Consider the following 23,805-nt stretch of genomic DNA (forward strand, 5'->3'; position numbering starts at 1 on the left):
TGAAAAGATTTACAAAATGTTTTTAATGTTTCAAAAAATAAAAATAAAATAAAAATATACTGTTTGTATTAATACATTATAATATTTACAAATTTAATAGCTAATATTATTATTATATGTGGAGGAACAGCGCTTTGGTTGTACCTATACAGTTTCAAAGTAGGAATATAATAATCAAAATAAAATTGAAACCGATTTAAGTAATAATACCTATATTAGCATTATAATAATATTATTATGATTTAAATTTTAAAAATAGTTCGGCGTTCCGACGGTATAATAGTATTTTTTATCGTAAAAAAATGAAAAAATGAATGTAAAAAATAAAAAAAAAACTTAAAAATCGAGTTAGGACACCACATTAAGCGTTCAGCTGACCAAGAGGTTACGCAGAAGCAACGAAGTGACGACAGTGGCTGCGGTCACGTACATGGCAGTGGCAGTAGCGAACGTGTTACCACGGTTAGGGGCCGCGGTGTCTGTGGACGGTGGTGACTGGGCCGTCGGTGATTGGGGCGGCTGGATCGCGGTCACGTTGGCGCCCTCGCATACAATCTCCCTGACTAGCAAGTCCCTGTAACCGGCAAGCGTGGTGTTGGCAGGCTGTCGACAGTAGTTGTCAGCCATCAAACGGGCGAACCGGCTGTCGACATCCGGTTGCAACAGTCCCGGAAACACCTGGTTAATCTTGAGCACGCTGATGTGACGTGGGTCACAGTCACACGTGAACCGGTTGTCAGACGCCCGGACAGCGGCCCCCAGCCCAAAAAGGAACGGACCCAGATCCACGTTGTCCACGTCGTTGCCCACAAACTCGGCAGGCCGCTCGGACCGGAGAAGCTGCATGTCGGCCGGAAGTGTGCGGAACGCGTTACCACCCACGTATACAGCCGCGTCACCGTCCATCCGGATCGCGGACAAGCTGTCGCCAACCATCGCGCCCAGACGGTTGCCGGACAGCCGGATGCCGCCGTGCGCGTCGTCCACCACCACAGCGCCGGAAGCCAAATCATCCAGTGTGCTGTTCAGGATTCTGACGGCGCCAGACCGGACCGTCACGGCACTCGATTGAACCAATTTGATCTGCGAACAAAGCAATAATATTTTACAACGTTTCTTAGGGTGCGCAACAGTTTTTGGTTGGTTCATGTTTTCAATAAAACTATTACGGTTCGACTAAACAACGTTTAACATTTTTTTAAACTATGCTTGGCAAATAGATTATTACTTGACTGCTTGTGTATGTATAATGTGACAATATTGGAGAAAATATTTCACAAGTTTCGTCACTGATAAATTGGTATATCATTATATTTCAAATTTCAAATAATTATAAACCCGGTACCTGATATTACAATTATTTATACCGAAACTATTACCATTTTAAATATTTTAAATTTTTTGATTTGTTACAAAATATGGTATACTACATAATATACATATTTTTAATATTTGTATTATAATTTATCTGAAAATATGATTATTTATAATATACTAATAATACCAGCTCGAAATTATTTTTATCTTTTTATAAGATAATTTTGTTCGTAATTAGTAGATGGTTGTTACTTTTTTGTTAAAATAATATTTATTTTAACCTCTGTTATATAGTTCTGGAATTACTTCATATAATAATGTGCTAGGAAGTTTGATTTAATTTTTTTTTTTATGATATATTCCAAACATAATTTTAGTTTAAAAAGTTCATTAATGATATTTTATAAACTCAGGTGAAGGGATGTTTATATTCGTGAACTTTCTGAATTTAAATTTCGTTTTATAATGAACTTCATAAGGATATAAAGACTAAAATAACTGCACTTAATTAATAAATTACCAAGTAGCATTTCAACCTTATTTAATTTTGAGATTGTGACATATTATTATTTATATACTAGGTAATATATAAAAAACAAAAAGTGCATTGATAAATATTTTTATTATTACTTTCCAAAGCAGATAAAATGATGAGATTTTTATTAAAAATATAAATATAACAGATATTTATTGGATATATCTTAACGAAATGTAGAAATACATTTTTGCACTAATATACAAGACAAAAAATATTGAGTTTTTTAAAATGATTATAATGTAAGATGTCTAAATTAAATTGAAATCGTTTTGCGAAAATTAAAAACCAAAATGAGGGACATCCGATTTCAGATTAATTTTATTAGGTAGACAATCTGAAATTTATTTAATTATATAAATACAATTTATTATAGAGGAATTATAGTATCATTTTATATTTGTTACTACGAGTACGAAATTTGTTTTTCGCTTTTGCGATTCTTAACAGAGATATGCAACATGAGTTTTAAACGAATATACCTTTGTATTATTATTAATACAAATGTTCAAAAAAGTGTAATGTTGGTATCGCGTGACATAGATATAACAAGAGATATATTTCGTAACATTATTACCTACTGATAACTCATTTCACTCTTCCACAGAAAGTTTATTTCCATTACCTATTGTTTATATGGAGTTTGAAAACGTAATACTTCTCAACTTTATCTATACGAGTGTAAGGGTGAATTTATTATAAAGAAAATTATCAAATAAGATAATTTCATTCCGTAAGACTAAATGATTTTAGCCATTTCGAAAACTCCTTGATGCAAAATGTTATACGATCGTGTCTTATTCATATTGTTCTTACTAACAATTTAACTTTATTGGCTCAAAGAAAATCACTTTTACGTTTTTAATGTAAAACATTTTCTACATCTAAACGTATCATTTAAAATAAGTGAAATTCCATTAGGCAAATTGAAAACCCCGGAGAATTTCAAATTATTTTAGAAAGTATTTAATGAAAGTATTTGTGACGTATAAAATGTTAACAACGTTCCAATCATCACAGTCTTGTCAATTTTATTTTTATTTTTTTTTTGGTGGGGGGGGGGGGGGAATTAAAAGTTACGTATAATATACTTAACAAAAATATGTAGATAATTAAGTTTTTAAATTTAAGCCACCACAAAATTTGATATCACAACAAAATTATAATTGCATACATCACAAGTACGTAGTATTATATTATGTTTTATAAGTAAATAAATTAATGTTTAAAATTAAAAACACAAAACACACGCGTTTTGTTTAAAATAATACTTTTTGTAGTATCATAATAATGTCTGACCTAATACTATTGTGGAGAAACTTATTTTAATGAAATTAAGAATCACCTATTGGCTATTATATACAAAAAAAAATGATTATACATCGTTTATGTTCGACAACATCAGGTTATAAAATGAAACGTCCCTAAAATAGTATTTTATACGATGGTTGTTTTTTATAGTTTTATACTATATTGTATTCAATTACACATTCCAACTGCGTATCTCATTGCTTGTATTTTTCTTTACACAAAAAAACATTAGGCAGATGAATGATTTTTCAGTGATTACATTAGGCTTGCACAATGAATGTTTCATTTTCATTCTTTAAATTTATCATTATAGAGGAAACCCAGTTTTCCAAACTTTTTAACAACACAATGTTTATGAATACAAAATGTCTGGAATAATATAGATAAAACACTTTAGAAGGTATCTATATAAAATGGCCTTCTAAGAATGCCTAGAACAGTAGAACAATAGTTTATATTAGTTTAAAGATAAAAGTTTTCTCCTAAAAAATTGTATTTTCCAATCAGTGCACAATATTGTTGTAGCATATGGAAAAATTATACTACGATAAAACACCAGAACAATAAAACTCGTGAAGATAGAAAACAAATAGGTATTAGAAGATAGATCATTGTTTATGTCTTAAAAAGTATAAAAATATGTTTCTAGCTATAAAAAAAAAATCCAGCACAACGTGTCTTTAAACAATTGGTGATGTGCATAGCGTCACACAAATGTTGATCCAATCGAATCGAATCACATAAAACGTTTAATAGCTCAATATGTTTTTAATTGGTACACTTTTGTCTTACAAAAATATTAATTTACTCGACCAATTGGATTATAATTGTGTATTTCAAGTTGAAACGTTACGATCATTAGATGCTTATTATTATTATTATTTTCTAAAATTTAGGTAGTTACTTTTTTTTCTCCAAATTGCATTGTTCCTTTATTTTCAACGGAAATCAACGAATCTACACAAAACGGATATTCTCACGTTTTGCCCATAAACGTTAGAAATTTTACATTCACGACGTGTTATTTGAATTCATTCAATACCATAGTTTAATTATTATACAACAAAATTATGTATTCCAAAGGTATTTTTTATGTATACCTAACCTACCTAAATGTATATACACCGCATCTGTATGGATAGGTATATGTACATTATGCGTCTACACATGTCATACAATATTATAAATACACTCACTACGACAATGTCTCAAACGCATAACGACATGTAAAACAATATGTTGATTATTAATCACAAATCGTGACAATAGTGATGCATGCTGAATACAAACCTAATATTTTTATATTTAAATGTAACATTATTTATTAACCCCGAGAGAACGAAAAACTATATTTTTAATTTCATCTGATAACTTTTCAAAGTTAAAACTGATTTTACAACTGCTTACCGATTAAAAATCAGTAAGCAGTTTTAAAAAATATAGTAAACTTAACATATAAGGTACTTGGAAAACCAGTCATACTTTAAGGTTAATTGAACGAACGAATCCGTACAACTATTTCTAGTTCAAAAATTGCGTAGAATAAACATATTGAAGCGTTTTAAGTACCTAATTGGCTTGTAATTTGATACAACGTACCAGTCGTACCTATATAGTAATTCTTTTGCATCATACATTATTATTAAAAAGCAAAGTAGTACAATATTACTAGAACATAATTATTTGCAAGAATGATAACTAACTGTTATTCAAAGCATTTTCCTAATGGGAAATACATTATAAAAAAAATAAGAAGCCATGTTTGAAATCATATTTAATAAGTATACAAAGTAAGTTACACGAACCGAGACCTTATCCAGAATATTAAAAGGTTTTTATTCAACTAAATATATCTCGTATACAGACGTAAAAATGAAATTAAACAATACACGTCGTAGCAATTTATAGGAAAGTATTAAAAGTTTGTTTAGGGAGTTTATTTCCTTTGGTATGCTATTGAATTCAACAAAAAAGAAGGTAAAAATAAAACCTGCCATTTACTTTGGTAGTAATAAAATAATATTCTTTCATCTTTATAAGTTCCTTGGAAGACCCTCATGCATGTTTAATACGTCCGATCCCTAAAAGACCCACTGACGCAGAAATAAGCGCGTGTACTCTCATTGCACGATGCACATAATACATATGTTGTAATAAGTTCTTTTCTTCAAATGTCGGACGATAATCATTTTTTTTTTTTTTTAATTAATCGTTACAGGCTTATATTTAGATAACACGTTGTGAGTCGGTACCGGAATCGGCTCAAACTTTTTGGTTTTTATCCAAGTACTACAAATCGTAATGATTTATTTAACTTAAATTCGCGTTACAATTGCTTAGTCCGTTTTAAGTCGCTATATATTATTTAAATGGTTATCATTATCATTAGACATAACACTATATTATACGTATCACTCGAATCATCATAATGTCATATTTACGTGTACGATAATGAACACTGTCGTTATATTATTTCCATCATTATTATAAACCTACACTGGCTACTGCGGTACCGCCGTTTGGAAAAAATAACACAGACCATTGACATTTCGAAAACAATAGTGGTAGGCAAGTGTAACATCAAGCGTCACGCGCATAAATCATTGGTAATTAAAACAATACATGCAAAATTTATCGTTTTATCATGTCCTATATCGGAATTCGTTGACCTCTCCGTCACATAATAGACGTAAAGGTAAAAATAAGGTGGACAAATAAATAGTATTGTGCGTGTGCCGTCTTTTAAACAATGGATTGTCCAGCAACGTAGCCCATTTATGCATCATGGTGAATGGCCATTATTAAAAAATTTAAGGTCATTGTGAAAAATTCGGTTACAATGTACTCTCGTATTGAGCAAAAAAAAAAAAAAACTGTGAAATACGACAACGCGTAGGTACAACGACAACATACGCACTATATATTATAATATATTGTATAAAATAATCTTTTTCTCAGTTTATATTTTGGGAAATATATAAATATTACCTAAATATATTTTACTTTTTTGGAACAACCATCACAACAAAATATTATGATTTTCTTAAAGGCGATTTTTTGATTGTTATAAAAAACCATTTTCCATCAAATTCATGTTAATACACATTCGAATACACATATCCAATAGGTAGTAAAAAAGTCATCACTTGAAAAAGATTACAGTATTATAATACTACAGTTTTTTTTATATATAAACTATTATATTAAGCAATACTAAGTGCTTTGGATAAAATTATACTAAACTGCCATCTTATAGAGCTCTAACGTATTCCGAATTGTACTATACTTAAAGTTACAACACATATAAATGTATAATAAAAGTAAAGTTTTCAAATAACATCTTAACACATTATTTTTCTATTAAACTAGTGTATTTATTTTTTTTTATTTGATGGATTTCAAGGAAATTCGTCTAGCATAGTAGCATTTAACTTTCAAAGTTAGACTTTCAATTTTATAATAAAAAAAAAACTTTTTACTTCTTAAATTTTGCATTTTATTAAGATTGTTTTGTTCGTCAAACTTTCCACACTTTTCTCGTGAACTTGTCTGTTGAAAACTTCTTGTTAGAAATATATATCACCTACTTAGGCTGAAATATTTTATTATAACGTGTCTGTAGTTAAAAAACAAAGGGGTTAAAACATCTTAACAACAAACACTTTGATATATTATTTTAATGTCATTTTATCGTTTTTAACAATCGTCATTACTCATTACATTGTCAATGTCACTGTGTTAGGTCTAGTTTGGCCTTACCTATATCGATGCACTATTAAACAAATGTACTGTGTACATATCATATTCTGTAACATGGTGCTCTTAAATGATTTTTTTATCATAATACTATAATAATTCTGAAATTATTCATGCGTTTACAATAGACGTAAATTATTTTTTTTTTTAAATATATAAATGTATATATTGTATACTATACTAAGGTAATAAAGGATGAATGGTAGTATTTTTAACAATGATTATCAACAATGTTAAAAATAAATACATTTATTTTTTATTTTTTAGGTTGTAGGTAAATTGGACAATTACATACTTGCGAAATTATATTATACTTGGAAGATATCATAAAATAAATATTTTGATTTAAGTTTTATGATGTTTTTTTTATTTTAATGCACGAAAATTTATATTTCATAAATTATTAAATATTTAAATATTATTTAATAATATCTCAGACTCAACACATTATTTTTTAATCATGTACATTGTACAATTTATTAAACAGATTCAACACGGATTTTACTCAGAATCGTATTATGAACATAATATTTCGATGTATCGTGTTTTTATAACAATAAATTGAAAATGCACTAGCTTTTATAGCCACTCAACCCTAAGACGACCCTCACTATGACTTTCTCGTAGTTACTCAACACATGACAAATTTCTGCTTTCTTAAAAAATGTTTAATGAGAATCAATTTATATTGCATAAACAAATCACGAATCGTATATATTATATAGAAGAAAAAAAAACATTGTTTTAAAAAGACAAAATAGAAAATGTATTAGGTATACTTATTATTAAAATGTTTTATACATCGTTTTTTATATTATATCATATTATATTGATTATTCTTAAACAATATTAGTTTTGAGATTATTTTTAAAACTCAAATATATTCCAAAGATTACAATACTACGAAAATTAAGTATTCGTCATTGTGAGTAAGATTAAAATTAATTATAACGATTCGTTCACGTCCGCGTATATTGGTATAAAGTATAATTTCATTAAAGCAAATTTAAACAAATCATAAGATATTTAAAGAGGAAACTTGCAAATAAAACAAAATGTGATTCAAATAAATCAATACAACCAATGAGTCGTGCGTCATTTTTGTTCAAAGTTTGATTACCTACTTATGTCAAAATACATTCCAAATTAAATTTAGTGCTCACTTTAATAAAGGAACTCATATATTCAATATTTAAACTTTACGAGAAAATCCATTAATTTAAAAACTATCAATATTATACTGCTGTAAAAAGAAAAGAAATTAAATTAATAACTACTGGTTTTTTTCTTTTATTTTTCCTGAAATATTATTAATATTATTAATTAAATTTACATTTTGTTTTTATCACAATATTGAATCAATAACAAAAACTGAATTACAGCGAAATGTATAAAAACAAATAAAACATATTTTCAATAAAAAAAAAAGCTGGTTAGTCGTGGTGGGTGTCGCTCTGCTGAATAATAGGTTACAAATGGGTTAAAGTAATGGAGGGAATTAAATTTAAATCCAATGATATTATATTATGGTAATTTTGAAATATTATAAAATATACTTAATTTATTTTTGTTCATGACTTTTCATTTAGATGAGTGAAGGTTTAAAATGCAACATCCTACTTCATACAAAATACATAGCTAAATAAGTACATTAGGTATACATCAATTATTTCAAATAGATATTTAATAAATTTTGCTGTTCATATTACTCATTTAATTAATTATAATATATATTTGTTATTTTAAACTAAATAAATTAAATTAACATGCATTTTTGTTTGCATATTTTTGCATATTTGAATGAAAATCAATGCATAAATGCATGCATATTATAACATAATAAAATATAATTACATACATATAATTAATTTTATTTTAAATTCTGGGACGCAATTCATATGTAACTCAAAAAAAGCGGGAAAGTGGGTATCGCTCTACTATACATTAGGTGGTATGGTGGACCTCTGACTAGGGTAGGTTAGATTTGAATGCAATGATAGGTATCATTGTATATGAAAAACGATTCTGAACGAAGACGGTTTATCTGTCTAGGATATATTATAGATTATTAAATATTTTCAAATCTTAGATTTTAAAAAAAAAATTCTAACTTTGAATGCTTATTAAATAAAAATGTGACTATGAGTTTCTTTTATTTTTTAACTGCTATTGTAACAGTATGTTAGGAGCCTTTTATTAAATTTTTCAAGCTTTTCTACCTAACAAATAAATTTGTATCGATATTAATTTTAAAAAAAAACTAATAATGATCGAAAATCGCATATGCCTATAAATAGTTCAACTTCGAATTCTTTTGAAAATTTCATGGTGAAAAGAATATACTTATATTTATATAAACATTTGCGAAAATTTCATGTATCGATGGTCATTTGTTTTAAGGTTACATCAATAACCAAAATCGATTTTGTCGAAAATTGATTGTGCGTAAAAATCCCCGTTTTTTTCTTAATTTTTAGTTTGTCTATCCCAATTATTAAAAAATTATTGGGATTTTTTTACTTTTAACCCCCCAAAGAAGGTATTTAGTCAAAATAAATATTAAATGAAACTATTACTATACAACTATTACTCTTACTATATAACTAAACTATATTACCTATGAACTTTAAAAGCTTATAAAAAAAAAATCGTGCCAATGTAAGATTAATATTTTTCAACTTCTATTGAACAATACGAAGGAAGCCTCATATTAAATTTTGAAGCTTTTTGACCCAACCACTAAAATTTTATTGACATTAATAGAAAAAAAAACTAAAAAAGTTGAAAAATTAAGATGTCAGTAAACAGCTCAAAACAAATCAAAATATTTTGAAAACCTTATCAAATATGGAAAATGCATACATAAACATTTAGTGAAAATTTCAAGTATCTGTGGTCATTTGTTTTGAACCACCAAAATAAGAAAATCACTAAATGAGAAATCTAGTGAAAATCCAATGTTGTATAAATTTAAATTTCAAACGCTCATAAGGCTCATAAGGCGATATAATAATCGTTTTGATCTACAATTTTGGGTGTCGAATGTTCCTTCTCAGTTTTCATTGAAGATTAAGTTGCTGTGATATATATGTTGAATTTGAATTCAATGATAAATCATTGCATACAAAATACGATTGTGAGTTAGCCTATATTACTATAATTAGGTGTATTTAATGATATTATATTAATATTGGTATTATAGTGATTTGTTTTTGAATTAGTAATACAGTAGATCAAAATAATTTTTGACGATAACATTTCATTTTAAAATATCAGTGTGTGAATAAAATATGATAAATACGTCGGCATTTCTGTGTTTCCTTAGTTTGTATATTTTTTTTATTTTTTTTGTTAAAGTTTTAGAAATTGTTTACTTTTGACACCCCTTTTAACCAGATCGCATTTTCTACCAGAGACCACACTCAAAATCTAAAATCAAAGTATTTTTACTGTACCAAAAGTCATGACGGATACAAAAATAAAATAATATATATATACATATCTATGTAATAGTATGTATATAATATAGGTTGTGGTTTCAATTTATCGTGTGTGCAGTACAAAAAAGTTCGGAAATATCGGATACACGACGTTTTTTAAAATGCAAATAAAATATGTTTCGTAGATAGGTAGTAAAGAAATGCGGAATATTAATATTCAGCATGTACGATAATAACTGTATTCCAGTATTCCATCTTCCTCCCTATACAATATTTTCAATTTATTTTTATTGTTATTTTTCAATATCAGTAAAGCTAACGTTATTTTTTCTATTTTTTTTAAAATTTAAGACTCGTTTCAATTATTTCAAAATGTTGAATGAATGTTGTAAGTAATAATTGATTTTTATTACTAAAACACAAATAAATGATAAAATGACGTTGTTTTAAACACTGTTTTCATCATAAAATCAATATACCATCAAGATTAATTTAACAAATAAATTTATAAATTTAAAAAATTATCCTCGGCACACAAAGATAAAAAAAATAACTCATACATTTTGATGCTATCAATTGTAGTGGCATAAAGAACAAAAATATTCATAGTTTGTATTACACGTTTTAATATCCTAAGTATACCAAAATAAATTAATTTTGTGGTTTTTAGAGAGTAAAACTATTTAAATTAAAAAAAAGCATGTTAAAATACAGGGGCGGACTGGGAGATTGTCGGCCCAGGGGGAAATACAGCTTAGCACCCCTAAATATTTTACTATATTATTACTCTATCAGTTGTGATTTTGTAAACAATATGAATGTTTTATTGACTAAATATATTACAAGTTTATTGTTCGACGACCGGCCCAAATTTCATAATTTAGACCGGCCCAAGGGGATATTTCCCCCTAGCCCCCCTGGCCAGTCCGCCCCTGTTAAAATATAAAAACTATAAAGTATAGGTATCACAAAACATCTAAAAACTAATAAAAAAAAATACAAATAATAGAATTAATAATTTCATAAGTTACATATTAGCCAAAAGTTTCAACATTTCACAGAAACTTACTATAAATTATGTTTTTAGTTGTTAAATAATAACTATTTTTTAGAAAAAGATAATTATTTACGAAGCTTCGATGTATCTTTTTTTTATCAAATCACTGATAATTTATGGTGATGATTATCAAAATACATATACTGATATACAAACACTAAATATATAATTATACATCTAAATTAATAAAATAAAAAAATATAGATACCTAGTAAAATTAAATTATTTATTATATGCGCAAATAGCATAACTATTATGATACTTCACATCATTTCATGAATAATAAAAAGAAATAATGTCATTTTTTTTTCACTCATAAAATATTGTTGATCAATAGTGAAGTTCAAACTAAATTCCAAGCAGCCAAAACATAAAATAATTATTGAATAACAGTAATTTCTATTGATAGAAGAACACTGTGTGCCTGATACTGAAAATGACCGGTCATATTGTATAATATTGTAATAGTATTACGATACCATGTATGATTGCTAATAACGATAATTATATTTGAATTTGAATAAGTTTTCAGTTATAGCTGATTTATACTGCTTTAACTAATATAATAATTGTGGATCCTAGGTTTTAATAACCTTATAAGTAAGTTACCTTAGACCTCTGACATCATCTTGTCAGCAAGTATGTACTTAATATGAGTAATATGGTTAGTTTATCTTAGCATTAGTGAAATTCAAGAGTTTATTTTTACTCAGGTATCAGGATTTTGCGATAATATATTATCATTTATTAAGAACAGCTCACAATTCTATATATATATATATACATTCTATAGGTACCCAAAAAAATTGTAGTATCGCAAAAGAAAGAAGTAATAGATAAAAATAATTTTTACAACAACATTTCCTCATTAGACACGTAATTTTAAACTGGCCCCTCATACATTCATAAAATCAATATTTCTCACCCCCTTCCGCTAATAAATGTTTCATTTATACTATATATGTATATGGGAACTGTAATAAACTTTGTTTAAATTTATACTTAATCAACCCCCTCCTCCACTATTTCATAATCCTATATACGCCACTAAAAGCACCTATTATATCAATATAATAAGTGAGTCGTGAGAAAACAATCTAAAATCCTCTTGAAAATATTTATTTTTTGTTCATCTCATTTTTATATTAGGTATTTATTAGTCTTTTAATGGGAACCTTTTATTTTATTTTAAGAGTAAGATCTAAAGATATACGTAACTTTGGAGAGGGCGAGCTGCATACACAAAAGCGCACATTATAATTCCTATATTCATTTATTTCATCACATCATATGAAAAAAATATATATTAGGTACCTAGTAAAAACAACGATGGTTTTTAATAATTTTTATATTAATCATTAACTGGGTTCATAATTGCTAGCAATCGCATATTATATTTGAGAGGTCTTATAGAGATGCATATATGTGAGCTAAAACTTTATCATATAGAAATCCAAGAAACTATAGATTCGAAATTTTATGTTGCAATATTTTAAATGCTATTTTGCTTTTTTGTGTCCATACCAGTAACTTTAAAAACATTTGAGTACCATAGCACAATAAGCAGTTCTGATGAAATATCATTCAATACTTTTTATACCTTTTAAAAGTTTCAACAATTTTCTTCATTATTTTTTTCTTTTTATACTTCCTATTTTTTTTCGTATATTTTAATATTCTGAGTGTATATTAATTTCAAGTGTTTATATTAATGTTTTTAAGAGCATATCATCGTGATATTAACAATCCTCTTTAGAAGCTATGAGTCATGATCATTTATGTATATATGATTACCGTAGAATCGACGACCGTGAACCCGTCGGCGGCTGCTTGTTGACCGTTGTTGCTGTCACTGATGAACGACATGTCCAACGCTCCAGATTCTATCTCGTCCACGTCCACCCGGTCGAACAGAACCCGGCGAAGTGGTGCAGCCGCTGTCACCGTGCCCTTGACCAGCCTGAGCACGTTGGTGCGTCGGAGCGTCAGGTGACGGAGCGTCCGGTTAGCTGGCCCAAAACCGTCGAGGACCAACTCGCCGACGTCCTCGACGGACAGGCTCTCCAGTGCAGGGAACAAGCCGGCCGTGTAGTGGAACAGTTTCATGTCTCGCACCGTGACGCGGGTCAGCGAAGTCGAGCTTGACAGCCCAGACGACGGCAGCGACACGAAGCCGCAACTGGCCAGTGTCAAATCCCGGACAGACGACAGAATCGCAGTGTCCTGTTCCCGGACGATCAGCAGCTGTGGATCAAACAGACACTCGCAATTAATACATCGTCAGTTAAAACGCCATTCAATGCTAAACATTTGATTACGTTTCATCAATTAAATGGGTATAATATTATAAAATAAATTAGATTACAGTGTTATGAATCAAAAACTTTAAGGTACCGATAACATTGAGGAAAAACGAATAAAAATATCTTAAACGTAATTATAAAATGATCATAAAACTTAAGACGATCTATCATAAAAACATAATACGGAACGTAACCAAAAAATAAAAATTAATTTTTTATAATACACTGTACATTTGTATACTAAATACAGGAATCTATGGAGTTACATATCTATGTAATAGTATGTATATGAACATAATTTCGCGGGGTTGGATCCTTAACCCTCTCCATAGAAGTACGGGCATGTATACATAACTTATTGAGGTCAGTGCGGGATAAAACCAATCCTATTTACAAAAAATAGACGTTTTAAATTAGATGTATAAAATGTTATAAAAATACTTAATACTCTTTTTAAAGCTAATATCTTTGTAGTAGATGCTTAATCAATAAATAAAAAAAAAATACCTAAACATATCAATACACTTTATAAATATTGTTTACTAATATAATTAAATTTTAATATTAAATTTATTTTACTATTTTGCCAATATATCTATCAATCTGTCATCTATTTCTTCAACGGTGTTAGAAATGTTTTTATGTACTTCTATTATAGAACACCATTATATACTCGAAGTTGGTTCTTGACAGTCATCTATACCATTAAAGCATTTAGGTACCTATATGGCTATATATATATTGTATATACTATACATTCTATAATATGAATTAAACGTTTTCAAATATCAATAACCTTTTAGATAAGCATATAGATATACATAAATTACCTATGTATTTTAATGAATTAAAATATGTATTGCGATGAAATAAATATATTTTTTTATGAATATGAATAAAAATATTATATCTTTAAGTTTTTTTTTAACATATTAGTTTTACATAACTTCATTACAAAAAAGACTACAGCGTGTTCATAATTTTATTTCCGACGAATGATGAAAAAAAATTAACCCTAGATATATAATCAATGATACTGTATAATTTATAATAAAAAATCGTGCAGTGACAAATAAAAATAAATCATAACATTAAATCGAAAAATGAATTACATTATAATAATTTATTATAATATATAATGACATTAAATAGGAAATCATAAGAATCGTAGATAAAATTAAATTCAAAATTTGAACAACGTTTAAATCGAGGTTTAAATGCTAAATCATACGTGTTAAACGCACATACGACTTAATCGTAATCAACCACATAATATAAATAATCATAGAACACGGAAGTACATTACTGCGTGAAAAATAATCTTAAATATTATTAATTATAATTATAGGTACAGTGAATTATTATAGTCACTACTTCACTATAGTAATGTAGTTCGTAAACATACACATAACTGTAAACTGTGCAATAAATTCCTTTTACGAAATGTTGTAACACCGCATAAAACTTTATGGGGTCTCGTCAACGACAGTGCAAAAACGATAGAGAATCGTTAGAAACCGGACAGTATAGCTTGGTGATCTTCAAAGCACGCGGTGAATACAAAACTGTCGGAGACAGTTTTCATTTCGAACTGAACAACTGAAATAATCACGGTTACCCAGTCGGTAACCTATTAATTATTATAATAGACGGCAGTCACCTCGTCCGTGGTATACATTCTGTCGCTTCGACCGCATTATAATTCCGGTGACCGCGGTACACATATGAGATAAAAACGCGAGAGTGACCACAATATTTATTATTTATACACTCTCGATCAAGCAGCAGTTTGGGTTTTTTCAGTTTTTGGGGGATCCGAGTTTCGTCCCCCCCCCCCCCCAGAAAACAAAAAAAAGAGTTTCTCAATGTTAAATCAATATCGTTTTTATTATGGAGTTTCTGATAATAGAACGATTTAGACAGTTGCGTTATTTCGGTGGGAAACATCACTGCGGTATCTTAATTGTTCAAATATAATTTCTAAACATTTTAACCCCCCCCCCTCCAAGAAACTATTGTATACGCCACTGAATGCGGTTATGTGGTTGAAAATTAAAAACTTAGGTTTTAAGCTGCTTTAAAAAACTACGAGACATGAGTTATACAGTCTGTCTATTTTTAGTGATTATATTCAATAAAATATAAATAATTTAATAGATTAAATATAGCTTAAATAAATTTAAAAAATAGGATCAATGAGTTTAAAAATATAGTTTGTACATAAATATAAAATTACTTATTATTGAATCTTTGAAATAAATTATAAAGACATACATATCTTATAGTAACCCAATATATTAGCAATAAAAGTGTTTTTAATTCAAATTAAATGTTAAAAACATACACAATATACAGTACCTATAGGCTATAATAGGTATACACTGAACAATAACAGTTGTAAAACTGAAATTGATTGTATTCATTCTAAACTTTATGAACTTAAATTTTATCTTCCCATGATTCAATGTATTTATTTATGTATAAAAGTACCTATATTGATTTATAAAATTGTAACTAATAATTATAAGTGTTTGAAAAATCTTTATTTCTGTTATCACATTTTTTTCATGGAGCTTATTAGTTATTTTTACATTTTACCACATTTTATTTCTTTTAAATGCTTGTTTTTATCATAATATTATTTATTAACCTAATCTCTTTTAAATACTGCAATCGTAATTTCAAGACTAATTTTATGCTTATCATTTTATCTCGACAGTTTTTAACAAAGAAATGGTTTTTATTTACACCCTTCACGCACGATGAAAAATGTTTCTTTTAATATTTTAATGTGTCTGTTGCTGGCAATCCGGTTTTTTACTCAATACATTAAACACACAAGAGTCTAGTGATTTGTTTGTGTACAATGGTAGGTAACGGACAAAACCGTTTTTTTTTAATAACAATAAATCAAATGAAACGTAAAAAAAAATACTAAACGGAATGAGATACTAAAATGATTAACGGTTTAAAGATCTAGGGTTATTCTTATTATTATTTTGGTATTCATTATTATTTCTGACAATCTTTGTTGATTATCTATCATACAATTCGAACGACATTTTATGTTACCATAATCTATTAATCATATAAGTTCAATATAAAAATTTGATTTCGATAAAATACACACGTCTTATATGATTGGCAGTTAAATATTATCAGTCATTATTTTACATCATTATTTTACACTCCATTTAATATTATACAATTTCTTGAAACTGCTTGCTTACGTGTTATTCATGTATATATCTTAACATGTTAAACAATAGTCAAACTTATAAAAAAATATATATATATTGTTAAGCTCAAATTAAACTAAAACTTTGTTTTGAAATATTCTGTTCGTTTCTAATTAAATCTTACGTTATTTTAATGGAAATAATTAGTAACTTTTCATTATAAAAGGTCATAAACTTTAATGTTGTTAGCTCTTAAAGATAAGACGCTTTCTGTTGAAGAACCTAAAACAATTACAAGGATATACGAGACGAGAGTATATATGTTGTTATCAAATTCAAAGAACCCAAAACAAATTTCGTAACAATATTAATTTAGATTAGATTCAAATCTTTAGGAAAACATTGATCTAATGAATATTAATATATTCATAGTTCCTCCTGTAAATTAGTGTATAATTGTACGTGTTAGTGAAGTCATTAATTATAATATACAAATAAATGAAAATTGTTAAATTATTTGAATGATTGAAGAATTAGCAAATTAATTATTTCAACAGGCTTATTATTATTTTTAAACATTGTTGTAAGTACCTACCTTTGCGTGTAATCAATAATAATAATCAACGAATTTCTATTAAATTATACATTTTTCTAATTGCTTTATAAATTGGATACAAAGTATTAATAATAAGCCGAAGCATTGTATTAGGTAATAAAACATGTTAGATATTTTATAACAGTTCAATTAATATCTTATTTAAACAAACATTATAATACCAGACTCTGGATTCTAGAATAATACTATCTTAAAGATATTATCAATTATAAAAACAATTCATTTTTTTTTTTTTTACATAAATAATTATTTTAATTTTGACTAAATATCATTTTTCGGTCACAATTTTTAAACTTTATTGGTCACGAATACATATTTTTAGAGCATTTATTATTAGATTAGAATCTAATATAGATTAAACTTCAGATTGTAATACTTTAAATAGGTTTTTAGATTGTATTCGTTGTTTTATTATTACCTATTATATTATTCTGTATATTAATTGTCTTATTATACAACCAATTTTAATTTATTTTAAAATAACTATAATTATTTTATTCTTTGTGAATTATATAATATCATTATATATTAATGAATTAACTCTGAGTAGGTACCAATATTACGATTATTCAAGGATGATTGACACAACACAACAAAAATGATAATAACAATAAAAACAGTCGTAAAATTGTTAATGCAACAATAATTGATGAACAACATAGTATGATTCCGGAATTATGCAACACGAGTTTTTTATATGATCTTGTGAATTTGAACCTCAAATCAGTTCAGATAATAAATCACTATCTTACTAATGTACTAGGATCGATTAATTATACTAAAATATATTAATAATAGATCTGTGTAGTTACAAATATATCCAATTTCATGAAACACATATTGTTAACGTCGATAACTGCAAACCGGAAGACAGATTATATGCACCAGAATTCGGAAGTCAATGGATTTGTTAAAATAATGATAATAAACTGAATAATTATGAATAAACTAATTCACAAGTATCAGTGCATTAGTTTATTATAGATTGATGGTTATTCAAAATAGCTGCTACATCAAAATTTTTTCAGAATATTATACATATCTGTACCTAACTTCAATAGTTCGTACTTAGTATATTAGTACATATCTACTTTAAATAGTTAGATAGGTACAATATATAATACATATCAATTCAAAAATATCTACATATTTGTACCAAAAATCATTACAATGTTCACTATAACAGTTGCAGATTCATACAAATCATTATTTAAATATTTAATACGTTTTGTCTACTTATATACAGGGTGATTTTTTTTTATCATGAACCACTCATTATTTCAAAAAGTATCAATGTTTTTGAAAATATTTTTTTACAAAGTTTCATTTTGTTAAAAAAACAACGTTTTTATTAAAAAATTATGTTTTTTAATATTTTTTATCCTTATAATTTTTTAAGTTTTTCACTTTTTTGAATGACAACCTAGAGTTTTAATTTCGTATTCCATAGCAGAATATTTTTCTAAGTATTTAAAGTTTAGATTGGCGGAGTGAAGTGTTACGGGGTTACCCCGCAAAATGTTTGTCCACTATACTCTGCTTGTCTAAACTTAAAATACTTATAACTCATAACTACTCGTCCAAAATTCGATTTTTACGTATCAAAATAATTAGAAAAATATTCTGCTTTGGAATATGAAATTAAAACTCTAGGTTGTCATTGAAAAAAGTAAAAAACTTAAAAATTATAAGGATAAAAAATATTTAAAAAACATAATTTTTTAATAAAAACGTTGCTTTTTTAACAACATGAAACTTTGTAAAAAAATATTTTCAAAAACATTGATAATTTTTGAAATAATGAATTGTTCATGATAAAAAAATCACTCTGTGTATAATTGGTTATATCATGATTTGTATTGTCCTCAATGTAGTATTATTGACATTCAATTTTATTTAAATCTATCACATATTATTTAATTTTATGATCTAATTAAACATTTAATTCATAAAATATGTTCTTAAGCATATTATGATATTAGAAACCAGGATGTTGGCATGCTCGTTATTGAGTTTTATTTTCCTTTTATACTTATTTATGATAAGGAAATTCAAGATAAACTCTCGTTTCAATAAACTCTTTGATATTTGTATTGTTGAATGATAAACAAAATATTATATACATTATATAATATCGAAGTCGTAGAAAATATGAAACTGATACGAATAGTTTTATATCGTAAAAGGTACTTAATTGCTTAAAAAATGTCCTCATGTAAAATTATCATAGTTCATAAATATTAAAAAATTGTATTTTAAGTTTTTTTTTTTAAATTTAATAATCTTTTCTTATAAATATTAAAAATATATTTCCGTATCTAAGACAATAATTTAATTTTTTTTTTAATTTGTACAAAATGGTTGTAATATTAAGCGCATATGTATTAAATTATTTGTAATAAACTATTGATTAATTTTGAACCCAATATAATTTACAAATAAATATACTTAATGCATGTGTCTAGTTTCGCGCAATAAATTAAAACAATGAATTTAGATACGCGGCCGAATACTACGTGTTTTATTTCTACTAAATGTACTGAAAACATAAATGTCAAAATAAATAATTAAATCCATTCGAATAAGCCCGAACCCTTCTCGTTATGGTTTAAAGCTGAAATAAAATAATTTAGTAAGTTCTAAGTATAGTTGTTAGTATAAAGGGCTCGTTTATTATTAAAAATATACTGTATCAAAGCTCTAAAATAATCAAGATTAAATCTTCTCTATTGTATTTTTAAAATTTAATTACAACAACTAATTTACTACAATTTAATTTTAGATTAAGGTACTATAGATATTATTAAGTATATATTTTAGTGAGTTCAAAATGTATGAATATCATGATCATAAAGTTAATAATTTATTAAGTTAGAATGTATGTGGTAACAACTAACTTTATAAATGTTATTACATTTTGTTATTTAAATTTAATAAATTGTATATCAAATCTATCCTATCGAAAATTTATATTAACTTTAAGATATTTTAGTCATATTTAAATATTTCTAATAGTAAATACTTTTACTGATAATCTCTTATAATTAAATGCTATCAATTCATATTGGTAAAATGTTTGTTTTTAATTATTATTGATTATTTAAAACAAATTAAGTGATGAACCATTAAAACTATTTATATTTTTACAGCAATAACTGATTATTATTAATCTTCGATTATTTTCTACAGATCATAATAATAATTTATGAGTCAATTAGTCATTTTTGTGTGTTAAATCTAAAAAGTTGTATAAGTAAATTTTAATATCGATATTTTTTATTTCAATCATAGATACATTTAATTTCATAAAATAATACTCAAATGATAACGTACATATTTAGACAACTAGGTATAGACTAAATAACAAACATACAATTACTGTGTTTGCCACTGTTTCATAGTCTACACTATAGTCCATTCTACTTTTTATAGTTACAACATAATAAGCGATAATGTCAACAATTTTAGCATTCAGGAGTTCATTTATTAGTCAGCATAAACATAGTCCACATCATTTTTTCGGACTGTATTATTTACTATACGAGTTTATTAAGTTTAAAATGCAAAATATAATAATTTTATGCTGTAATTACTAATTAAATACTAATATCTGTATTAGTTAAAAATATATGAATATAGCATCAACGACCTCACTTAAAATTGTTCATTTCAAAAAGTATTTGTTTTGAACTTTGGACAAATGATAGAAATAGGTACCTATACAATATACATGTGAACTTCTAAAATTTAATTATATTACTGCAGGAACGGCAATGCTAAAATATATGAATAAACGTTTAGAAATCAATTTGTAAAAATTAATATTAATCTGTCCGTTTAAATATAATTACAGTGCATAATAATTGATAAAAGTGATTGTGATTACAATATTATTATGTAATTATATTATATTTTATATTAATATTATCCGTGTCAGTAGTTTTTCAATAATAATCAAACATTTTGTTGATTATATAATGCGAACACATAAATAAATTATTTAACTTTAACTGTGAGTATTTACATGATGAAAATAAGTCACCATAAGAAGTATTAACGATAATGCTAATGGATGAAAACTTTAAATAAGTATTTGGCAGGTGATTTTTAAAATGAAATTATAAAAGTGTTATACATCATAATGGTTAGGTCGGTACTTTTACGTATCTACTATAATGTTTCCCAGGAGAGAGATCCAACTGAAAACTTTAAAACTCCCATAAGTCCTATTTAATTTACCAAGAAAAACACTATCACGACTCGAGTTGAATTGTTTGCATGGTAAAATATTAATCCGAAAGTAAAAAAAAAGTAGGTAACGAGTTTATTAAATAAAATGTAACAAATTTAACGACTATAGCCGTTTATTTTATTTTTGATTTAGTTTGCAGACGATTGATTTCTTCGTTAATTTACGATTTAAAAAGAAAAACAGTCACCGCCGAAATTCCTCGGCTTAAAAGTGGAGAAACGAGTCGATAAAACTGCAACCCTCGTGTGTACGAGATCGACAAACTCTTGTGGTCATAAAGTGTGAACGATCGGATGATCAACGCGGTTCGTAACTCTCCTATTATTATACACACCTATGCGTCATGGATTACGAATGCGTCCAAAACACAACATTCCGGCGACTTACCGATATGTTCGTGAGAATAACGCACGCGGAATGTCGGGGAGGAATAAAACGAAAAACACAACCATCGCATCTCATAACTCGATGCCTGGTCGTCGAAAACAGTGGAAACGCGATGCGTATATTATATATTTTTATGATACCATTATACGCGGTGTCGTCTTTAAACAGGTTTTTCCGTAGCCACCCCGCTAAACGCGTGACAGAGGCGTTTTATTATTTATTTTTTCATTACATTCCTTTGTCATAAACTCGTTACAATATTATTATAATCACAACAACAACTCTACGATAGAAGAAATGTATATAAAATAATTATAGTTTCCTCTTACTTTTGTCCTCGTACACGTGCAGTTGACCGTCAACGGAATCAAGTTGTCGGGAGCGCACGCGCAAGTGTCGCAAATGCTCCTACCGACAGGTCCGGAAGCCCCAACGACGGCACTGCCGCCGCGTGATTGGGCTCCAACGGTGCCCCATAGTGCCAAAAACGTTACCGTCAACGTCTGCAGAAACTTAAGACGCGTCGTCATTATTCTGATAGGCTCGGCACGACTTTAATATTACAACGTCGCGTATTACCGTGCAATCGACGATTCCTGTGCCCAAATGCCGCACGTATATGCAGCAGAATATAGGCGTGTGCCGCAACGTGTAGTGCGTTATGTTTTCAGTCGGCGTGCAAGCTGCAGTCGATCGGTGGGAACGATGACGGAGAAGAAGAAAAGAAAAACTCTCGTCGCGGACGCACACACTCGCGCACAAGTATTGTGTACGGGAAAAAGTAGTAAAATTCGACCGAAAATTCCGATTTTTTTTATTATTCGACAACAGGAAGACGAGCGCGGAGGACGTGTTTGGGACGGTGCGCGTGGAGGACTACGACCATAATACGACTATAATAATAATAATATGGCGGGCGGATGTGTGAGTGTGCCGGGTCGGGCTCGTGACACTTTTCGGGATTATTATAATGACGCGGCCGAAACGGAAAAAAAAAACAACCTTATATATATATATATATAAATAGTGGCAGTGAGTTCGAATGCGTTGCAGCTAGTGTGCGGACCAAACAACGCGCGCGTACATGTGCCGGGATGCCTGAGGCTTATCACCAACGGCAGAGAGGTACCTATGTTACACGCGCGTCCCCTCCGTCTCATCTCCTACTCCTCCTCCGCATGCCAATGGGTCTCAGCCGTTTCGGCTCGGTCCGCTACCGAGAGCTACTCCCACCCGCCGCGGTGCCGTTTAGCAGCAGGGTACCTGTTCTCTATCCACCAGCCCGATTATCATCGGTTCGTGTATTTTTTTTTTCTCTTCTTTCGTCTATATATATACTGCGTCTCCCCGAAAAACCGGTACGAGGGTCCTAAACGACTGAATAATGTTGCCCGGGCATTATATTACTAAGTGCATATTTTCATGTCGTCTTGTTGTAGGGAACAAGTGAGCGTGTGTGTGTGTGTGTTAATCTCTGAACAGTCTGAACCATCATGATTATAATGTCATGTGAAAACAGTTGTGTGTACCAACTACCAGCAAGTGAATATCGAACAATAATATTTTAATTACGCATTGCATAATAATATTATACCCGGCAATGCGATAAATTAAATATTTTATAGGTAACCTATAAATAACACAACCGTTTT

The 23,805-nt window shown here is 28.2% G+C and overlaps 1 protein-coding gene across 1 annotated transcript; it reads right to left on the reverse strand.

Annotated features, from left to right (window-relative positions):
* Positions 1 to 23,255, reverse strand: LOC107164756 (uncharacterized). The gene is made up of 3 exons (XM_015512698.2): positions 22,483 to 23,255; positions 13,211 to 13,660; positions 1 to 1,083 (listed from the first exon to the last, which is right to left on the reverse strand). The coding sequence occupies exons 1-3, from the start codon at positions 22,681 to 22,683 to the stop codon at positions 370 to 372; spliced, it is 1,365 nt and encodes a 454-aa protein (XP_015368184.2). The 5' UTR covers positions 22,684 to 23,255; the 3' UTR covers positions 1 to 369.
* Between the last annotated feature and the right edge of the window lie 550 nt (positions 23,256 to 23,805).

The sequence above is a fragment of the Diuraphis noxia genome, unplaced genomic scaffold, assembly GCF_037042655.1.
Source record: "Diuraphis noxia isolate RWA-SAM2 unplaced genomic scaffold, SU_Dnox_SAM2 contig0003, whole genome shotgun sequence".
NCBI classification, from domain to species: domain Eukaryota; kingdom Metazoa; phylum Arthropoda; class Insecta; order Hemiptera; family Aphididae; genus Diuraphis; species Diuraphis noxia.

What these genes read in the sequence shown, in the direction of transcription:
- LOC107164756 (XM_015512698.2), bottom strand. Translation starts at nt 22,683, where the DNA reads ATGACGACGCGTCTTAAGTTTCTGCAGACGTTGACGGTAACGTTTTTG. An exon ending in GCACGTGTACGAGGACAAAA is followed by an intron (nt 13,661 to 22,482) that starts GTAAGAGGAAAC and finishes TTTGATCCACAG; the next exon opens with CTGCTGATCGTCCGGGAACA. An exon ending in TCACGGTCGTCGATTCTACG is followed by an intron (nt 1,084 to 13,210) that starts GTAATCATATAT and finishes CTTTGTTCGCAG; the next exon opens with ATCAAATTGGTTCAATCGAG.